The sequence below is a fragment of the Euwallacea fornicatus genome, chromosome 1 (genome assembly GCF_040115645.1).
Source record: "Euwallacea fornicatus isolate EFF26 chromosome 1, ASM4011564v1, whole genome shotgun sequence".
Lineage (NCBI taxonomy): Eukaryota > Metazoa > Arthropoda > Insecta > Coleoptera > Curculionidae > Euwallacea > Euwallacea fornicatus.
In genome coordinates this window covers 8,515,418-8,538,398 of record NC_089541.1, presented here as the reverse complement: position 1 = coordinate 8,538,398, position 22,981 = coordinate 8,515,418, and the positions used below count along the sequence as shown (strand labels likewise).

General features: G+C 35.4%; 2 protein-coding genes across 8 annotated transcripts in view; one reads left to right on the top strand and one right to left on the bottom strand.

Annotated features, from left to right (window-relative positions):
* The window catches only part of LOC136340431 (uncharacterized), a 159,180-nt gene that overhangs the window by 58,888 nt on the left and 77,311 nt on the right, over positions 1–22,981 (top strand). For all 5 annotated transcript variants that reach the window (XR_010732298.1, XM_066284533.1, XM_066284544.1 and 2 more), the window contains exon 5: positions 8,223–8,362. Coding sequence is in view for 4 of the 5 variants with exons in the window: in XM_066284533.1 (XP_066140630.1) it covers positions 8,223–8,362 (140 nt within the window). In the remaining variant the exon portion in view is untranslated. The remainder of the gene's footprint in view (positions 1–8,222; positions 8,363–22,981) is intronic.
* The window catches only part of LOC136340372 (5-hydroxytryptamine receptor 1-like), a 145,439-nt gene that overhangs the window by 67,659 nt on the left and 54,799 nt on the right, over positions 1–22,981 (bottom strand). The window lies entirely within an intron of this gene.

Below are 22,981 nucleotides of genomic sequence, written 5' to 3'. Positions count from 1 at the left end.
GTACATTAAAATTATTGTTCAAGACATGCAGCGAACTTTAAGCTTCAAATATCTCAAGAAGAAAACCTCGTAGAGATTTTTAACAAGAGACCTTTTTTCCTTAAAAAATGTAGGAAAACACAAGTTTAGTCATAAATAAATTTTATACCGGGCGATGAAAAAGTTATGCCCTTTTAAAGAGGGTTCGTCGAGCGCTGACAATGCCCTCTACATTGTGCATCGAAAATATAAACGGATTCTGATTTCTTATCCCCAAAAACCGCCCGATACGACATTTTGTGTGGATAGCAGCATTAACGACCAAGAAATTAATTTTTTTGCTTTTTTTTGTTTTCACTTTGACGCCCTGTATTTCGAAAACCTTCCACTTTTGGACTAAGGTAAATTGGGTTAAATCGTCATGTTTTGACCTCAGAAATCTGTGGTAGAATTTTGTACAGACCTTGTAGAGACACCCTGTATAATGTTTAAGCAAATTAATATGTTACGTGTTACCTAATTTTCCATTACTCTAGGGAGGCTGTTGAACAAAATCATCCGCAGAAGTTGGCCATTTTCATTCACACGTTTCGGGTCATCAATTCATGTTATTTTTACATTAAAACGTCAGGAACTTTGTATATTTTTTACTGTCAATTTCATAGTATGTCCTATAAATAGAAAATATCCATGTAAACAAACCAAACGAGTAACCACCAACTTAGTTGTCGTTGATGTGTCTCATCTGAACAATGGATATGTACCAAGGGCGAGGGCGTTTCACAGGGTTGAACTTGTTTCATTTCGAAAAGAGCGGGTTTACTGCAAGTGCACAATCGAACATAAACTAAACTGTTTAATTATTTAGTATACAGGGCATTATCATTTTTGAACCACCCGAGACACGACTAAATTCTAGTGCCCCTTACCGTTAGAAGTCTTGTAAACATCTTTTTCAGTGTAATAGGGGGGCTTATAACGGTCCTGTTCAGGTTTCCTGTCTGAAACGGATCAGGTGTATTTGTTTAAAAGGACATTATATATTCGAAAGGTATACTTTAGGTAGCACAATTTCACAGTTTATAGTGCGTGATATGGAGAAGTGTATACAGAGAGATCATGTAGTTCCTAGATCGTTTCTTTCATATACGTAATTCCTCGCCACTTAATTGGCGTTAAAATTTAGGGAAATTAATAGTCAGTTTGAGTTTACAACATTTTTTTACATCAGCATTGCGATAACAACCCAAACATAATATAAGCGCTGTGGCGAGTTATGGCGCCTATAAGCATTATCTACATTTTTAATATCGCACCGTAAACAAAAAGATGACTCATAAAACCCGGCGGGTATATCAAGTTTATTCCTTAAAAAGCTATTTTAATATAAAATTTTAATTTCGGTATTGGGCTTCGATTGACATTTATTAATAATACGTCCGGTATTTCTTCATTTAGATTATTTAAGTAATGACATTCTTCTGTTTGTTCTGATCTTATGCCGATATTTACTTTAATTTCTTAAGCTTTGCAAAGTAAAGGCTATTGGAGACTTTCAAAGAAATTAAGCAATATTCGCTTTAAATTTGAGTGCTGTGAATTCTAATAAGCGCTTATTTTTCTCTTTGCACATTTTCGGAGCAGTCCACAGCGTAGAATGATTTCCATTTAAAAAAATCTAAATTTATGCCCAAATCGGAAAAATCTATGTATTTTAAAAATCTTCTCGCGTTTTATGCGGAACTACACTACCGTCCATAAGTATTTGCCCACCTTGAAATTTTCATTTAATCACATTATATCTTAAAATTTATTACAGATATTATTTAGAACTTATTTTAAATACAAATTGCCTTTATTTCCAAACTTCGTCTTAAACATTAGCCTCGTCAATATTTTTAAATTTTTTTATTTTAATCATGTTACAATCTGTCACATATTAATTACAAGGACATTCAGCAACTTTTATATAGGAACTTACAAAGAACAAAACAAAATATAAATGATTGAAGGGTGACCGACATCTCGGTCCTCCTCCCATTAGGTGCCGAACCTGTCGCTAAGTTCCAGTGGGTTGAATCTGTTCAATCCACTGGAATATCGAGAGGAATCTAAGAGATTCAGCGCAAGGTAGTTGGGATGACTGTTCAGCCGGATCATGTACCTTCTGGCCTGTCTCCGGATTTCCTCTCTCACGGTTGCCATTTTGAGATCGTTATGCAAAGTAAGGTTGCTCACGTACCAGGGGGCTCCCGCTAGCATGCGCAGAGTCTTTGACTGGAATCGCTGCAGGATCTCTATATTCGAGTTGCTAGCGGTTCCCTAAAGCTGGATGCCATAAGTCCAAACTGGCTTGACAATACATTTATAGATTAGGACTTTGTTGCTTAGTCCTAGTTGAGAGCGGTAGCCCAGGAGCCAGGTCAAATTCCTGATAATTCCATTCAATTGGACCCTCTTGGTGTGTATGTGCTTTCTCCACGTCAGCCTCCGATCAAGGTGCGTTCCCAGGTACCTCACGCTATCAGCCTGCGGAATTGGCTGGTTGAAGATGCTCATCGGTGGACAGGTTTCTCTTCTCAGAGTGAACGTTACGTGGGTTGACTTGCCTTGGTTTATTCGAACTTTCCATCTACTCGTCCACTCCTCCAGGTGATGTAGGTATTCCTGGGTATTGACAGTTGCGATGTGCGGGTCTGGGTCACAGGTTAGGAATGCCGTATCGTCTGCAAAGGTTGACAACATGCCACTGTCGCTCTGGACCGCATCCGCAGTGAACAAGGAGTAGAGGAATGGCCCCAGGACAGATCCTTGGGGAACTCCAGCGTGCATTCCACATGAGCGAGAGTGGCTCTCTCCGACCTGTACGTAGAAACCTCGTTCAGATAAGTAGGCCTTCAGTATCAGGTAGTACTTTGAGATTAGCTGTTTTATCTTATACAGCAATCCCACGTGCCAAACCCTGTCAAAGGCCTGCTGAATGTCCAAGAACACGCCCGAGCAGTACTGTTTAAGTTGAAGTGCTTCACTTATTTTATGGGTAATCCGATGGATCTGTTCAACTGTTGAGTGTCCCTCCCTGAACCCAAATTGGTGATCAGGGATGATCTCATTCTCAACAAGTTCGTTCTTGATTCTCCTTAAGAGAAGCCTTTCGAACACCTTCGACAGCACCGGAAGCAAGCTAATTGGACGATAGGATGAAGGTTGATCTGCAGGCTTTCTCGGTTTTTGGATCATAATTATGTGCGCTGTTTTCCATTGGGTCGGGTAGAAGCTGGTTCTCAGTATGCAGAGCCTCGTCAATATGACCACCTTTATTTTTTATAACTGTTGCACATACCCGTGGCATTCTTTCAAGTAACTTTGTTAGCGTTTTACTTGATATTAAACGCCATGCTTCTTGCAACATCCTCCACAAAGATTCCTCAGATGATGGGCACTTGCTTCTTATCCTTCTGTCGAGCTCATCCCACAATAATTCGATGGGACTGAGGTCAGGCGACTGTGGTGGCCACTCCATCACCTCAAGTTTATTTTCGGTTTTTAATTGATTCAAATAAGATTTGCCGAGTTTGGATTTGTGTTTCGGATCGTTATCCTGTTGAAAAATAAATTTCTGCCCGAAAATACGACGTCCAGAGGGTAACATTTGTTTCTTTAAAATTTCCAAATATTGTTCTTTCTTCATTATTCCGTCAACTTTGTATAAATTACCAACTGAAAGCCCACCAAAACAGCCCCAAACCATTACTGAAGCTCCGCCATGTTTTACGGAAGGCACTAAACATTGCTCTGATAGGCGTTCATGAGGTTTTCTTCGAACGAAAACCCGACGTTTTGAACCGAAAACTTCGAATTTCGATTCAGCGCTCCATAGAACCTTTTTCCATTCTTCAATGGTCCAGTCTTTATGTTCTCGCGCCCACTGCAGTCTCTTAGCTTTATTTACTTTCCTTAAAAGTGGTTTTTTCACCGCGATTCTTCCATGGAGACCAATATCTGCCAAACGACGTTTAACCGTAGTTGTGCTAACAGGATTTTTCTAACTTAAGTTTAAATTTGCCGCTATTTCTGGGGCTGTCAAGCGTCTGTTCCGTTTGGAAATTATGCCTATTTGCCTGTCCTCAGTTGTTGTTGTAATTCTTGGTCTTCCACACCTCTTCTTATTGGACAATGGCTCGCCATGTTTACATTTTTTTACATGATAGTCGACACAACGTTTTGATAATTTCACTTCTCTTGCGATTTGGCGGTTGCTTAGGTCTGTTTGATGTTTAGCAACTATTAACGCACGTATTTCAATAGACAATTCCTTTTTCTTAGCCATAATTCTATTGTTTTTGAATAAATTGACAATAACTTTACACTTTATTAAGTATCCACAGTACTTTCACGTACGGCAAAAAGAAACTGATGCTCCGAACTGAAAAATATGACTATCGGAATTTCAAAAAGATAAACAAACAACATAGAAGCAATAAAATTTCTATTTCATTGAATTGTGATTTAGGAACTATTAAAGTCCAGATTTCATAAAAAATTATTTTTCACCTATTTAGGGTTTTACTATAAAGAATGTACAATATATTACTTAATTGTGCTAGAACTAAGTTAAATTGGATTTAATTAACTCAAATTAGGATTGATGGCTTTTTAAAATTTTCAGAATTTCTTAAAATTAAAAAATACTGGGATTGGCAAATACTTATGGACGGTAGTGTACGTATGAAACCGTTTTCAGTTGTCTTCTGCAATAAATAGATTGCGCGATGTTTAACGTTGAATCAACTGCAAAATTTCACTTTTTCTGAATAATTCAGTAATTATAGAACTTTTCTTAAAATTGATAGTTATAAAAAACATCGCAATAGGAGGTGAATTGTAAATATAAAGTATTGTTGAACATAACCGCAAAGTGATTTTCGTGAAATTTAGTTGTTCTCTTTTTTATTTCCCATAGCACTAGTAGCGCTCAGCACTAATCTTATTCGAAAAGTGGAAATTCCATATTTACATTTCTCTGTAACCGCCTTTGTGATTATGGACTTCTGTTATATCATTTAAAAGGATTTTCGTGGAAAGTCACTTACCGCACGCATTTGCTAGCTGAAGCTATCACTTTACTGTCCGCGTGCGGTAATAACCATTAACGCTACAATGCTGAAAATCAGTTTATAACGTACGAGGTAGGTGTTTTTGCCGATACACAAGGTGTTTCTGATCATAGTACTATAAATTCGACCACGTATTCGAGGTCCCAAAATATGTAAATTAATGAAATTTTGTATTCGATTATAACTTTTTATACTTTTTTTTTGAGTCTCTGAAGAAATTGCCACATTTTTCCAACGGCGAGTAACACAGGGGATAGTGGTTAAAAAGTATCTAAACTTTTTTTTCTAACCTTTATTACCGATTTGATATGAAAAATACTAAACTCGAAGATTTTTACATAATGAAAACATTGTTGTTGAAAGTCGAAATTTCCAATAATTTTCGTGATAATTGACATTTAACAAATCGGTACAATATGAAAAACATCAGAATCAAAATTCAGTTGACCTTGAAATGAAATAAAAAAATATTTTTGGCATTCCTGTAAATGGCAGCATTTATTAATAAAGTCTGTTAGTTTTTGTTGTCATCAGATCAGTGTTTAATTGCAATTGTTGTTAACGAAAATGAATAAAAAGCGGTTTTAAACATTATGTTTATTTCATAAAACATGGTATCCACTGACTTGTTAAATTTCAATTTTCTCGAAAACCATTGGAGATTTCGGCTTTCAACGAGTACCTTTTTTCTATGTAAAAAATCTTCAAATGTAATATTTTTCTTACAAAATCGTTAATCAAGTTAAGTACAAACAGTTTAGCTATTTTTTAAGTATTACCTCCTTGTATTACCCGCCGCTGAAGAAATGCTTTGAATTCTTAATAAGTTAAGAACAATTATAAAAAGTTATAATAAAATACAAAATGTCATTGATTTATCTAAAAAGGTTTAGAAAATATTAATAAAAAAACCGTTCTTAAAAACTAGCTTTTCACATCTTGTAGATCGAAAACGAAGCGCTTTTCACTATATGTTTATATAAAGTTTTCGTTACATTTTGGGGCCTAGAACACGTGGTTGAATTTATGACGCTATGTTCAGAGACACCTTGTATAAGATATAACATATCATGGACATATTTCCATTGGCGATCATACTGTACAAAATAATAGAAAATGCTAATAGGCCCATGGTGAAAAATCTTCCATTTTCGATATATGTACGTACTATAATTCATACAGTATACGGGGTGTCCCGGAATATGTGGGAAATCTCTCGGATTTATAAAAAATACATCAAAATAATATGACAGGTTCATATAAAAGTTTCTACAAATCTTCTCTACGGAAATATAAGCTCTTGAAGGACGCCGCTCTACATCAGTGTTTCTTGAACAAGTATAATTATTCACTCAGTTACTAATAAATACTTAGCGTAATTAAATATTTTTTAGTACGATCGATGTTAGATGGGGCTAATTAAAATTATACCATTTAAACACATTTGACTTGTTTAGTCTTGTCAAAAAACGACCAGCATTATCACAAAAATCATAATTTTTCCACACCCTATGCCAATGAAGGCATCGATATAACTGTTTTAAACACTTCTTGCCTTCGACTAAAAAAAAAGGTATTCTTACTCGTTATCGCAAGAAGGAACCGTTTCCGAGAAAAAATAATTGAGAATTAGAGAATTAATATGAATTACAAATAATAAGATTACGAACAGTGTTGTGTAACAGATTAGCGTGCCTGGAAAAGTGAGATTTCCGTTCTGCCCAGGAGGCCCGTGCCGTTCCTGTATCTATGCTTTTATCGTTAAAGTGCAAAATTAAAATTTTGACTAATCCATTAGCCGCATGGCTCCCACTAATTATAAAGCACACGTGTAGGCAGCCGAAGGTTGACTTTACGCACGTGTTGCATCATTATTAATATCATTCAGAAAAAAGCCAAAAAAATAATCATTTGCCAGAGATACCGGTTTACGGTGCCAAATAACCATGTTCCAATGTTATAAAATTGCGTAATTTGAGAACCTAATTCACTTCCCGTAGTTTTCTAAGTATAAATAGAATGCCTTGTACTGAGAAGATTAGTGAACTTCTAGAATTAGTAAATTACTTCCTTTCACGTGGATGCGTTTTGTAGACGGACACTAATCTTCCACATTCGCTGTTTTTGAGTTAGTTATTGCTGACAAGTTCCCACACAGCTATACCAATATTTCCGGCAATACTTCCACTCAGAAGACACTGCAGTTTTCGGGACAATTAGTGGTTGTTTCTGGTTCTTATTCCTTGTTTGCTTCGCTAAAACATTGAAGCAAACATCTTAATAATGGGGAAATGGTGGTCCTTAACCCAATTCGGGAGCAAAGTAAATACGTAAAACGATTTACTTAACTGTTGTTAAGGGGGAGCAAAGGGAATTATGATTTTGGGCTAACAATCGACAAACTTCGCTTTTAGCGGCGGGGCGTAACTAAAATAAGAATCGGTAACAGGATAATCGTTATGGGGAAAAAATTTGTTGGGCCCCTCCGTAACTTAAATTGGACAGTAACCAGTTTAAATATTTATAAGTGCTAAGGATGTACGAATTTTTTTATTAAGAAGAAAAAAAAGCACAAAGCTCTTGTTAGGAATGGTCTTAATTTGCATCGGAATTATGCTGAAACGGAGCTTCGTTTTTATATTCAAAGGGCGAAAGGGTCTGGCAAATTAGATGTGGAAATTTAATTAATCTCCAGCTCAGATTTCAGAGTTTTGTCTAGAATAGTCGAGGTCATATCAGCACTTTGATAATCCCCCTTCAAAGGACTCACCGCGCTGAGATTAGCCTTATTTCATGTCATATTTGTCATTTCGTAACACAACGTGCTTACAGATGGCACCTGCGTCGTAACCGCGCCAGGACGCTTCTCGCATGAATCAACGCTTTAAACAGTATTCTTACGTGAACAAACAACAGAGTTCGTATTATTTATCACCCTTGTTTCAATGCAAATTAGTTCATGAAAAATAGTAGGTGAGAAACCTCATGAGGCAGGTCTTAACGCGAAATTAATATTCGATCTGAAACCCAATTTCGTTGACGTAAACCCCTTAATCTCAGTTATTCTAGGTGTGATACTGTATGCTAATGAAACCTGGCAAGTATTGATTGCAATTTTCATTGTAGGTCTGGCGCTTTCTATAACATTACCGGGGAGAAAATTGTTTTCCGGGGCAGAAACCGCAATTATGGACGTGAAAAGTTGCCCTCTCACCCTAACTGGAAAGACTTTATGCTTTGGACTTCATTTACAATGGAAATAAATGGTAACGTCAGCTAATTGTGTGCTATTCTAATTCCTGATTCTATTAAAGTAAATAATCGTCCAATAGGAGACGGTAACGATGAAGTGTGCTTATACCGGCTATAGAATTTAAGGAAAGTTCATTGTGGTTTAAGCTATTGTCGATGGGTTCAACGTTCAAGTAACTAGGAAAGAGCAATCGATATACTCGAATTTTAATGCAATTGTTGCGAAGTTGCCACCGCAACTCTTAATATCAAATTTAAACATCCCCTCTAAACACAGGTTATTACGAAATCCTTTAGTTTTTCTTTTTCACATCTCGGAATAGATTTTGTTAGCAAATATCAGACACGGCAATATCCAGAATGGCATTGTTTTCCAGCTGTTTGATTGCTTTCCCAACTTTTCAATTTCGACTCCAACAGTCGCTTTCTTTCACTTTTCCCCGGGTCGGAAGATTACAGTCGCGCGATTACGGCTTACGCGATCTTTTACTTTTGCGGCTTCCGAACTTTATGGAGGTTTTATTATTTTGGCCGATTTAAAAGCTTTTCAATTTCCGAAGAAGTTGCATGTGCGATTGAAACTGCCCTGCCAAGCATCCAGACTGGATTAACAGCCCCATCGGCAAATTCAAATCTCTCGCACCTGGGTGGCTGGGATTCGAACTCTTCCCCAATTTCAAAATTTTTTTACATTCTTCTTGTAAATCCTCATGTCCAATAAATAGGAAGAATTGTGTAATTTGTTACGGGCTTCGAATAGGTGCACGTATGGAATCTCCGAGGACTATAAATCTCAGCTATACTCTCGAAATGATACAGAATCAGTTTATTTCAGAGGCATTGTTGGTAAATATGCAGGTATATGAATATTGGTATAGGAATAAGGCCAAATAAACGCAAACAGCAAATATAAGCAGGATTGTTTATTTGGGTGTTTTCGGAGCGATTTGTTGGGAAGTTTGCTCCTAGTGCAGCTTGTCATGCAAAAGATAAAATCCGGAATGAAAACATGCACATTTTCATATTATGGAGAAATGGGGCTGTATGTTTGTTAAAGAGATGCGAATGTTTTGTTTTGAGAAGGAATGCAGATTTAATGATTTTCTTGGCTTTTCGTGAAAAACGCGAGGTTGGCACGAGCGAGCTACGTTCCTTTGAAAGATGAAAAATAATAAAATAGAGTTTCATTAATTTCTGAAAATCAAGATTTGCGTTTCTTCTATGCCTTCTGCGTATACTTTCGCAGTTATAACGTGTATCGCGTGTAATTTCGGGGTAGATTAAAAAACCCAAAAAGTTCGCAGTTACTCAATGATGGCCTACTTTACGTACAAATGCACGCTTTTTTCACATTTGCATATGTGTCACCTGTTCGTTTTATGTATGGATGTGACGGTCGCAACGTAATTCCAGAGTAAACCATAACCACGTAACAGCCCAAATTTGAGAGATTACAGAGTGCATGTGATGGGCGACTAATTTTCTAATTGTCGAGGCCTCGATAGGAATAAAATGTCTGTTTACGCTCGCAAACGTGCTGAAAGTAGCTAAATAGAGATTTGATGGAGCCTCCACAAATAACCAAATGGCACATTTTTCGCTTCGACCAATTTTAATGAACGAAAAATATCCTGAAAATTTGTTTCTTCGAAAATCTAGACAGTTGAACTTACTTAATTTAATCAAAGCTCAGAAAGCCCTTTATCAGTCAACACGGCAAATTGAGTAACTAACTACATATTCCTGCGAAATTCGACTAATTCCACCTTGCATTCGTATAGTATGCATGCAATCTGTCGCCCATTTGCTTGCAAATGGGTTAACACCTAGATTTATGGAACTCCCCGTCTACAGAGTCGCCCCATTTGCTTTCAATTAACTTCTTGCACAAGCCCTTATTCACCAATGCTTTTTGCATGTAATTACGGAGCTTCTTAGGCGCCAAGTTTGCCGTATAACGTTATACGGAGGTAGTTAACCATTCTCATGGTAGAGAGAACTAGACGGAAGTAATTGCTCGAATATTTGTCTACTTCTAATGGTATCACCAGAAACTATATTTAAATGATATATTTAGTGCTTTTTACAAGCAAAATCACGCTAACATGAAGTAGTGTATCACACTAAGAGAATAGTAAGAAGCATGTTACACGCGAGACGAAACTTTACGACTTGGCCGTAGACGAAATCAGTAATTTCAGTTATTGAAGAAGTAACATTACCTTCGAGCTGTGTACAAAGCTTTTTCCATGACCACTGCTGTTTGTTTATTGAGGAATCCTGAAACAATACACCAGGTCGTTGTAAAGGTGCTACAACATCAGCGCGAACCAGCTGCCAGCTGTGCGTAATAATATTACATAACAGTATGATGATGGTGCATTTCCTGTAATTCCCGATTTTCTGCTCTAGGCTCTTATGATGTTATTTGAAATTTACTGACGAAACAATAGAAAAAGCGCACGTCACAAGAGGTTTCGTTAACACACAGTTGTCCCGATATAAATTATTTTCCTTACGGTAGGTGTCATAGAATATGGAACAGAGATCTAGATCAAATTCCTGAAATAGCTACGTGCTAAATAAGGCTCAGTGTAGCATGTGCGTCTCATATGCAAATTTCTTATTTAGCATTTCTTTGTGACATGCGAGCTAGATTTCGAATTTGAACCTTCAATGTTAATTGCAAAAATAATTGCTACTTAAGTGTGCAATAACGTTTTTCGTCAAGTGAGAATGGTGTTTCAAACTTTCTATAAATACGTTATCTACCTACCTAGGTAATAAAAGTTAACACTCAAATTTAAAATGAGTATACAAAAATATATACACACAGGCTAGTCTGTTACAACTCCCCTTTTAATTACTATCTGTTCTCCAGCCTTTTTGCAGTATTAAATATATATTTATATAGTGCATTTTAATAGAGGACCCCATATTCAAGTTTAAACATAATTTCCGGTAAAATGTGCAAACATCCGTCCTAGGTTTTCGCGAGTCAGGTGCCCTTTCACCACTTCAAACTTTTTGCTGCGCGCCACTGACCGCTCGTATCCTAAAAATGAAGTTCTCTGTTCAATTTACAAACTTTTTGTCTCTTGTGCTCTTCTCGTATCTGGATTGTTTTCCGGGTTATTTATGACGAAAGTTAAGAACACACTCAATTTTAGCCCTGATACCCTACTATTCGGAAACTTAAATAAAATAGCATGTAAATTCATAAAAAAGGTTGGTACTCTCCAATATTTTTTTTAATCGGTACTGAATACAGAGAGCTGTAAAAGGCGACAAATTTTGTTAATTGGTAATTAAATTCAATTTTGACGGCACAGAAACGTTCATCAGTGGCGTACGACAAAAACGTTTGAGATAGTGGTACGTGACCGGCGAAATAGTACCACTCTGTAGATTCTCATCACAATTTACAAAAACTGGTCACAAGCATTTATGTAACCAGTATACTTAAGTATATTTCCTTATAAAATCTTTCAAACATCTCGAAATAACTTCCATCTTACATCATGGTAACCAAGCGTTTGTTCCTTGTATGTTATGTACTTATATAAATTCTCTTACTTAAAATGGCATTTCCCACATTGAAAGTTTCCGAATTGTCAGATGAGGCGATCATTCAGATTTGGCTAATTAAACATACAGGACGTTCAATTAAAATAACAAAGATGGTGTTAATCCCAGTGATTTAGAAAGCACTGGCAAGCAAACAATTTCCGGTATTTCACTAAAAACCATTTTTTCGCCTGAAGGCCGCCATGTTTTAGTGTCCTCGTGACGTCGTTTAGTGGCAGAGATACGTGATAAAGGAATATGGCGAATATTCCATCAGACAAAGGATGTGAGGCGTCATGGGGATATCACATCCGATTTCGCCTCTACATCATCATTCGCCTGAAACACCATTAATATCTCATTTACCAAAAAGAAAGGTGCAAAACTGGAAAAAAAACATGATTCGTCAGTTCTTCTAGGTCGTTGCTTGATTTCCTACGATTCCGGCTACTTGGCATTCCGAACTGAGAAATGAATAGGCCCACGTCATTTATAAAATTGAATTGGCATTCGTCATTTCATCGTTAAGATAAAGAAACCTCCATAATCCACGTTACGTGTAGAGTAATGAAAGCTGACAAATATTGATTGGAAAAGTTATTGTGCCGTTTATAATTTGGGCGAATATCTGTGGAAATGTTCGTAAATTGCTAATCTAATTTTCAACTTGTTAGGGAGTGCAATCGAAGTTCAACCCGCCCAAGCTGGGTAAGGTGGCTAAGAAACATGTTTTTCAAGTGGCTATTTGGGCTGGAAATCTAATTAATCAAAGACCAACAACTTGACAAATAACGGTTTCTGGAGCGGAGCGGCTTTTAAGTGTTCTGACACTGTTGAGATGTATTGGAATATTAGGTCGAAGAGTGATTTAAATCCATTAATTGTCTTTATGGGAATTATCTACGAGGACTGTCCCAAAAGTACCCGCCCCAACACTTAAAAAAAAATTCAAAAATATATGACATTATTTCTCAAAATACTTTCCTTTTAGATTGACACACTTTCCTAGCGATGTCTTCTGGACTCTGTTTATAGTAAGAAAATTTCGAATATTTCAAAATAGGCATCAACCTCGGGCTCCACCTCTTCACTCTTTCCACCGACCCATTTTTTCAATTCTGGAAATAAAAAATAGGCCCAGAGGACCAAATCTGGCGAGAAGCGTAGGTGAGGAAAAAGCTTAAAACCAAGTTGATTGAGTTTGGCTATCGCGACGAGGAAAGTGTGGATTGGTGAGTTAACTTAACGATACAAAACTTTCTTTTTTGCCACATGCGATCGTTTTTACTTAATTTCTTCACTTAATCGCTACAATAAATTTGTATAATGTTCTCCGTTTGTAGTTTTTCCTTTAAGGATATAGTTAATAAAAATTATTCCACGTGCGTCTCAGGAAACTGATGCAATCACCTTTCGTGCAGATGGAACGCTTTTCGCATTATTTGGAGCTTATTCTCCCCTTTGAGTCCATTGTTCAGGTGTGAAATGAGGGAGCCATGTTTCATCCACGCTTACGAATCGATGCAAAAACTCGGCTTTATTACTGCGAAACGTTGCTAAACACCCCCTTGAAGCATTCAAACGACGCTGTTTTTGTTTAATTGTGAGTAATCATGACACCTATCTTGCGCACAGCTTTCTCATCTCCAATTGTTTGGTCGAAATATGATGTACAATACTTTTCGAAATACCCATCTTCCAATACAGTTTTGTAAGTTTTCACCAGAATTTCTGGAATGGTCAGATCTGGAGTGTAAATGGGTCGACCACTGTGGAATTCGACTTGGCAACGGTTTGAAATAGAATTTAAACGTATGACGACGTTTAAATTCTGTCCCCCAATATTTTACGGTTCTTAAGGAAGGACCAAGCAAGACCTTTCGAATGAAAATTTGAGTCATGTGTCGATGGCCAATTTTTTCCCTATTAACAGAATCTCAAAGCGTCTATTAAAAACGGCTCTAAAACACCTTCAAACTTTAAACATAACTTTTTAAGGCAAGGTGTTTGTAATATAAACAAATGTTTAACAAAAAAATGCAATCTATAGGGCAGGTGGTGTACTTTTGGAACTACCCTGGTACTTCGTGTGCTCAAAAACCAAATTTTAACAGACTCCTACATAAAAGTGCCGACTGCGACCATTTTTGGTCGAATTAATAACTATATAAACATCGTAATTTCAGTCGGTAACACTTCAAAAGAAAACGTTGTTTTTAAAATTAACGTAGATTTTCGGCTTATTATTTGTCAATTATGGCCCAGAATTATTTCGTGTTTACACCTCCGTCATCATTATTAACACTTATGACGTGCTAATTCTCGAAAAATTGGTTAAATCTATAACACCATGTGTACCAAGCTACCACATCTTCGTTAAGTTGAGGAGGTCGAATTTTTATGGGTCTCTTCACGAGAAATATCAAATTACCGATTAGAACAGTACTGGCGTATGAGAACGTGGCTTGATCAGGTACCCAGGAGATGGGACCTGGGCTTTGAAGTTGGTTAGGCGAATGGTACGTGGAAATAGGACATATCGCTGCGAAAAAAACTAGATGTGTAACTATTGCCAGCTGCCATAGTTATATAAATCCATATAAATAAATTAAACAGGTAAAACTTCCCAAATGTACGTGGTGTGACACCCGAGAAACTTTTAGGATTTATTCCATACTTAGGCAGAGAAGTCGTATGGGGTTAAAGGCTTCGGGGCGAAAGCTACGTGAGAATCAGGCTCACATTTATAGCGTTGTTGGCTTGCTACTCTCTGTTGTTAATTCGACTGACCGCACTCGGATCTCTAGCAACCATCTTTGTATCGAAATTCCAGCGAGAACTCGAACGTTGGGTGCTCTCAATAGTGTCAAATTCATGAATGAAGTATATTTCCACCACATCGCTCTGTAAAAATTTTTCGATCAGCCGAGAGCTCTAGAAAATAGATTTAATAGCAGTATTTTCGGAAAGCCAAAAACACAGCTCGAATTGCCAGCGATTAAGGACGATTAGCGCATCGCCCATCGAGAGATCTCGAGTTGTCCGAGTTAGTGGAAAACGAGAAATTTCTCATTTTTTTAAGGTGAATTTTTCGTCCTGATATGGATTTTAATTGAGCATTCTCATAAGAAACATTTAGGGATACCTCAAATACGGTTTGTGCCAATTTCGTTTCGTAGCGCGAAAATAGATATCAAAGTGTCTCCGTATCTCAAAAACTAAAAGAGCAATGAGCCTTGCAGGCTTCCATGGTGGAGATTTATAAAGTTTTGTCATGGCGATTAATTTAAAGTATTTCTAAGCTAATTCAACGCATAAATTCCTGAGATGTTCACGGTGAAAATTTAAAGACTGGCAAAAAGTAGGTGTAATAAAGAAATGTTTGTAAGGAATAAAAAATTCTGATGTTGATGTTCAAAATCTATTGCAAATTCTGTGATAAAAAGCATTCGAAATTGGTCTGAAAAACATTAAAAGGATAATTGAGTCACAAACTTCCACTTGCCTGCAATTCCCATCCGATCCCCCAAATAACATTAGATTGTTCCCGACAAATTACTCATCGGACAAGTAGTTTAGTTGCCGGCTAATTGTTTCAAACACCGGTATTAATTTAGTTCAACTTTTAATTAAATTCAAACATTCTTGTAATGATCTTAGTTCGTCGGAATCCCGGGATTTAAAAACTTTATAGATTGAGGTGCTGGGAGAATTCGGCATCTTTCAATTGAAAAAGTAAAGATTTTGGTTATTCTTTTTTATATGTATAGCAACCGTATCAAATACGGTTTTTGTGCATTACATACAGGGTGAGTCGAGAGGATCGTGCCAAACTTCAGGAGCGTGTTGTACATGAAAAATAAATGTAAAAAAACTCAAATGTTGTTATCCGATTTTCGTTTGTTTACAAGTTATAGCGTAAATAAAATTAAAACATAAAATTAAAAAAATTTATAAATTTCATAATAAATTCCATGAATTAACGTTTGGATATCATAATAAATGTTCAAAAATATCGCCATTAATTTCTAAACATTTTCGGCTTCGTCTATGAAGAGCATTCGTTGCGCTCCTGATTGTTTCATGTCTTTCTTTGATAGCAGCTGCAGCATTTCTAATGCGTTGAACTAGTGCATCTTGAGTGTCCACTTTTACTCTGTACACTTCAGTTTTAAACCAACACCACAAACAATAGTCTAGTGGTGTGAGGTCTGGAGACCTTGGAGGCCAACTAATAGGGCCACCACGACCAATCCAACGTATTAATTTATGGAATTTCTTATGAAATTTATATATTTTTTTAATTTTATGTTTTAATTTTATTTACGCTATAACTTATAAACAAACGAAAATCGGATAACAACATTTGAGTTTTTTTACATTTATTTTTCATATACAACACGCTCCTGAAGTTTCGCACGATCCTCTCGACTCACCCTGTATAAACCATGTACGAAAACAGCGGCAACCTTGGAATATCCTGAAAAATATATAATTAAAAAAAATACCTTATAAATTTTACTATTCAGCAATATTCAGAAATATACGAGATGCGTGGAAAAGTAGCAGTGAATTAAAGTTACAGAAGTGGTCATAATTATAGCAACTTAAAAATTTTAAATAAAATGTATCTATTCGGCTAAACCTAATATTTGTTTTTATATTATTTATCTTCCACAACCGTTGATGTTTAAAATGCATCCAACTAAAATATCAAAAATTCCTATAAGAAACTATTAAAACATATTTTTCCAATATCGGACTAAAAATATAGCACTCATGGAATTTTAAAATTTCACTTGATTTACAGACTTGTGTTTTTAAAGACGTTTTATATTATGGTTTCATTATGGGTCGAGGTAAAACAATCTGATTAGAGATCAGGAAAGTTATCATTGAGCGATATAAAACTGGCGAACGACAAAGCGAAATTGTAAAGAGTTTGGGTGTGCATAAGTCAATTGTATCTCGAATTATTTACAAATTCAAACAAACAGGAAGTGAAGCAGCTGAAAAAAATTCAGGACGCACAAGAAAAACTACAAAAAGAACTGATAAATGGATAATTCGAATGTGTCACAAAATCCATTTCTATCATCCACTCATATAAAATCATATTTAGAGAAAACGGGCCTAGCTCATATCAGTTTTAAGACCATAAGAAGAAGATTAGTGGAAAATGGATTATGTGGTAGGCGACCAGCGAAAAAACCATTGCTGTCTAAGAAGAACGTGAAAACCCGACTTCAGTTTGCGTAGAATTACCAACACTGGACATCTGAACAGTGGAAATTGGTAGTTTTCAGCGATGAATCCAAATTTAACTTATTTAAAAGTGATGGCCCATCATACGTTAGATCACCCAAAGGTGCAAGGTTGCATAAAAAGTTTGTTTTACCAACCGTAAAACATGGAGGAGGTTGGATTATGGTTTGGGGTTGTTTCTCTGGTTTTGGTATTGGTCGGCTTCACAAAATAGAAGGTCGCATGGATCGGTTCATGTACCGAGATATTCTCAGGAATCATTTAGAACCATGTCTTGAAGAAACCATGCCACTAAGAAGCATTTTCCAACAAGATAACGACCCCAAACATAAATCGAAACTTGTTTCAGAATGGTTTAGAGAGAAAAGGATAGAAGTTCTTGCTTGGCCATCGCAATCTCCCGATCTCAATCCCATAGAAAATTTGTGGGAATATGTGGATAATAAAATTCGGAATAATACATATTCCAATTTATAGGATTTATTTCAGGCACTTCGAGAAGCCTGAAAGAGTATTGATAACAGTTACATCAAAAATTTAATAAATTCAATGCCACGAAGATGTGCAGAAGTTATTCAGCAGCGAGGGTATGATACAAAATATTAATTATTGAACAATTCTTTTGTAATTTGTTGAAGTTTTATTGCTCTTTATAATTATTTTGAAAAAGTTGCTATATTTTTGTGCACTACTCTATGTGTTTTCTTATTGAATGACAAACTTTTTATAATATTTTCTCATTCATCATCGTACTCTGAATATATTACATGTAACATGTCCTGTGGCTAAAAGTGTTATCAATGGGGGTGATAATGATCAGCCCTTTTTTTGTCTAATCTATCTAGAAATCAGTTTGCTTACTAAGCAGCTTGGATAGAACGCGGAAGCGAAATAGAATGACCCACTAGATCACCGGACTTGACATTCCTTGATTATTTTCTATGGGGCCACTTGAAAAATAAAGTGCATGCCACGAAACTGGCAGATTTAAATCCGTTAAAAAGAACTACTGACGAATGTCCTTTCGTTACTATTGAAATGCTGGAACATGTTATTGAGAAATTCTATTACAAGTTAGGTCATTGATAAACTGTTCGGGGGACACGTTTTAAGAACTTCCTTCAATAAAAATAAGTTCATTTACATAAGAGTAATTTCTTTGTTGATTTATTTTTAATTTTACAATAGCTGCTGAGTCGTTAGAGATAGCCATAAGATATGCTACATGAAATGTATTCAGAATGCGAGGGTGAATCAGTCAATATCGCAAAAAGTTTTCCATTCCATAAGAAAAAACGTAACTTCGGTTCACTGCTGCTTTATGACAACACCTTGTATATTGCTGAATACCGCAGTATTCCTCCTTCAATTTTTATATAACGCATGTTTTAATAAATTGTATATGTTTCTAGATATTTCAGGATTGCTGGACTTTTCATACACGTAAATGTATTAACGTTTAATGTATTAATTAATTATAAATATTTGTCAGATAGTGTTTCCGACAATATGATTGCCGAACTTTCTTTAGATTGCTATGGAAACTAAAATATAATTTCTATTTTTGATTGGTCAAAGATAGTAGCTGTGAAATAATCGACTTTAGTTTTGTTTCACTAAGAACTCAAAATGTGTTCCGTAAAACATTGATCAAATTACAATAAAGAGATACAAATTGCTGAATAAGTTACATTTTGAAACGCTTCTTTTCGAGCTACATAAGTAGTTTCAAGAAATTTCATTAATTTCATTTCTCTGAACGCGATCCTAAGCTTTATGCAGATTTTTTTATTAATTCGACCAAAAATCAATGAATGGTTGCATTATGATGACGTTATGATTGAATTACGTTTTCAACGTTGTTTACTATTTTTGAAGAAAAAATTATACGCACGTGTGGACGAAATTAAAACATGATGCTTTAATTGTTTTTGTTCCAACAACATAATTTTAATTGATTTTCGTAGATATACTCTATAGAAAACGTTAATCAAATTATTATACGCTGTATTTCAAAGAGACTTTCATTTGTGGATTTAGATTTTTCCATTTTCGTCGATCCCGAATTCCTTCAAAAAGTGGTTTAACTCGGATGGGATTTTCAATAACTCCAGACAGATCGATTTGTTTTTCCATATTCAACCCTAATAAATCTCCAACCTTGGGTACACACAAACATCCAGTTTACATAGCAACATCAACTTTAATTAATCCTCGATGACCACACAAAAGCAAACATCTCCCTCTCGATGAACGGGGTACACAAAAGACTAATCGCCAATAACGGTTCTAACAGTGACATACTTCATTTTCCAGTCGAAACGTTCCGAAACCTGCAAAACAGGCCTTTGTTTTTCCATATTTCCAGCTTTCCCAATTGAGTTTCTCATCTCTGATATATTATCTGCCTTTTTGACCTCAATGTGTCATGGCGAAATCCAATAGGTCGTGATACTACTGGAGTAACCCCTAAGCAGACAATTAATACGTTTCGATGCAAATTAAACAGGTTCCGAAACGATTTGAGTTCTTTTTGCAATGAAAACCAGGTTTTTTAATTCGATTTCAATCTTGCTTTCCTTCAAGCTTTATTCTCCAATTTTCACGATCCTGTCGGAATTTGAATAGTTGAAAAAGTATTTTTTCCATTTGCAAAATTATCAAATATCGGCCTTATTTAAATGTAAGGAACGAAATATGGAAATATGTGAAGCGTGAGGGGCAGAACATGAAAGCGTGTGAAATGTAAGGAACGGAGCACAGCATGAAAACCTCCATAAATTTCAATGTCGGAATAGCTTTAAAAATATTTTCAGTTTGCATGCAAATGTTAAATTAATAAAGAAGACAAAGTAATAATTTAAATTTCGAGCAATAAATGGTGAATGTCGCAACGCAGACAAGTTTGGGAAAGAACGAATCTCCCTAGAATTACTAAATTATTTCTGTATGAGAGACACAATGTACAATGTATACTGTAGTAAGCATATTTGAATCACATACGTAAAAAGCTGCATACAGTTGCTACCAGCTAGGAACTCGGGAAGAAGAGATGTCTAACACACTCTACATCTCAGAAACGAGACTTATGCAGATTTAAGTTTATGATACGAATTTTTCGTTTTATTTTTAGATGCGCAATATCTTATTAAAATCTTGTAAGCTAATTTTCTAACTACCTGATCAGATACAACATAAATGAATAATAAATAAATTACAATATATAAAATTCCTTCGCTTTTATGTAAACACCACCGACAGACTAAAGTAATGTATATAAACAGTAATACTCCTAAAAAAAACATTTCATTCCACCCTTCCAAATAGGGTTTATGAGATTAGAGTAAGAAAAATCAGATGTTTAGGATCAACGTAGAGATTCTACAGACTACAAGGAACATCGCTTATTTCCACTAAAAAGCAACGTTAAATCTTTCGGGCCATTGCCAAATGTATAAGTATCTAGAAATATTTGGTGCCTCTCTCTTCATTTTTTACATTTCTTATTTGCTTACAAATGCATATACATATGTATATTAAATATATATTAGTAAAGAAATTATGCACCAAGGTCCTAAACTGCATCATTATGGCTTTACTGTGAAGTTTAATATATTTAAATTTAGCACGCCAGGCGTGGAGCTATAAAAATGTCATATCCACGGTGATTTTTTCCATTTTTAGATTGAACTAGAATTCACACTGCATGAGCTTACCCAAATTAAGCATAAATTAAATTGGAAACACAAACAGGAACGAGTCTGGAATCATAACATCAACGTTTAATCTGATATTCATTTCCATCGTTGTCGAGTGTTCGCAAACCTCACTTCAACAGCTCGGTTTGCAAAATTTTGCGCGCGTGCGGTAATACCGCATTTACCACACTTATTGTATTGGGACTTACAATAGTGCATCAGAATTCCTTCGCATCTGTGCCAATAAAGTTAACAATTCTCTTTTCTTAATAAATAGAATCGTATTTTACAAAATTAATGTTTAATGCACAGGGTGACCCAAAGAAGTGTGACAATGTGCAGCTTCAATATCTTAAATGAACACCCCCTCCCTCCACATTTTTTATTATTTTCGGATTTGTCGTTGAATTTTAAGATCAGTTTACGCAAGGTGTCCTATCTAAAATTTATCGTTTTCGAGTTCTTCGAAATAGTTTTAAAAATTAGGCACTGTGAGGATTTACGGAAATCGATATTGTGCGCTAACCAGCTTGAATTTCGGAAGCAGACTTCTGGAGCTCAAAGAGAACCTAAAAAGCTACGTTTTAATATGTTTCAATTGACTAAAAGTCCTCCACAATAGCCAAAATTTCAAATATCAATAACTAGCTTATTCAAATGGAATGCGTCAAATTTCTTGACAACATCACGTTCGGAATTAGAAAATCTACAATTTTTGTTAAAATTTCCCTATTCCTAAACCCGGCCATTTCTGAATTCCCAAAAATTACCACTTTTTTATTTCTAGAGATCAGATTGGATTAAGAAGCATAATAATGTTGATCTAGACGAGTACACCAAAATAGATAACGATTTGCTAAGACCCGATTTTAGACAAATTATATACATAGCTATGTATATTTAAAGACATTTTTTTATTAAAAATCAAGTGCAAGATAAAATGGCTGAATACTTTACAGTACAAATTAAATAATAATTTTGTATGTAGTAGTAATATGATGTACTATATAGGTGTTACATAGTTACAAATAATACAGACGTGTCCTTTTTGCTTTTTCTTTTTTTTAATTGTTAGTAAATCTTAACTATATTCATAAAATTTTTTAAAAATAATCGCATAGGATTTTTTAAGGCAAACTTAGTTGTATGTATATACAGGGTCATTCACGGTGAGTGTCCTATTAAAAGTTTACGGGGTTCTAATATAGCTAGAGATCTGAAATTTTGGATACTGATGTAATGGAGTTTGATCTGTTGAATTAAAATATTGGTATCGTTGCGACGTTGACAAATCTATGTGCAACTGACAACAACTTTGTTATTTCAAACGGCACACCCTGTATTTTATTACATTTTCGAATTTCTCGGAAGATTTAAACCCCAGTTTATCAATCATATGCCATAGTTATGATGAACCGTTTTTGAAATAAATATTAGAATCTTTGAGAGTAAAAGGCACCACTTATTAGTTGATTCGGTTAGGAGGAGGCTATGGGTTAACAACGTAAAATAAACGGAATTGTAATCCTTTATAATAATCTAGATCTACGTAATATAAATGAAATTAGAGATTTTGCTGACAATTTTTATAAAAAATTTATAAAAAAATATTTGCCAATATCTCAAAAACAACTGAAAACAATTATATTAATGTATAATACTTTTCGATAGAACATTTATTGATCTTTCAGATGCCATCCAAAAATATAGGGTGTTCTATTTAAGATTCGCATTTAATGCTTTTATTTATATCCTCCTGATATCGCACTAATTTTTCCACGCTCTGTATGTAAATCCAAAAAATGTATAATATTAAAAGATACAGATAACTAATAAGAGTCTGTAGCTCATATTTCAACTCTCTAGCTGTGATAGCTGAAAAGATATGCGTTTTTCAATTTGGATCTATTTGTTGCCAAATCAGTCAAAAAAAATTTATTTCGAAAACGGTTCATCGTAGCTATGGCATATGATTGATAAACTGGGGTTTAAGTCTTCCGGGAAATTTGAAAATGTAACAAAATACAGGGTGTGCCATTTGAAATAACAAAGTTGTTGTCAGTTGCACATAGATTTGTCAACGTCGCAACGATACCAATATTT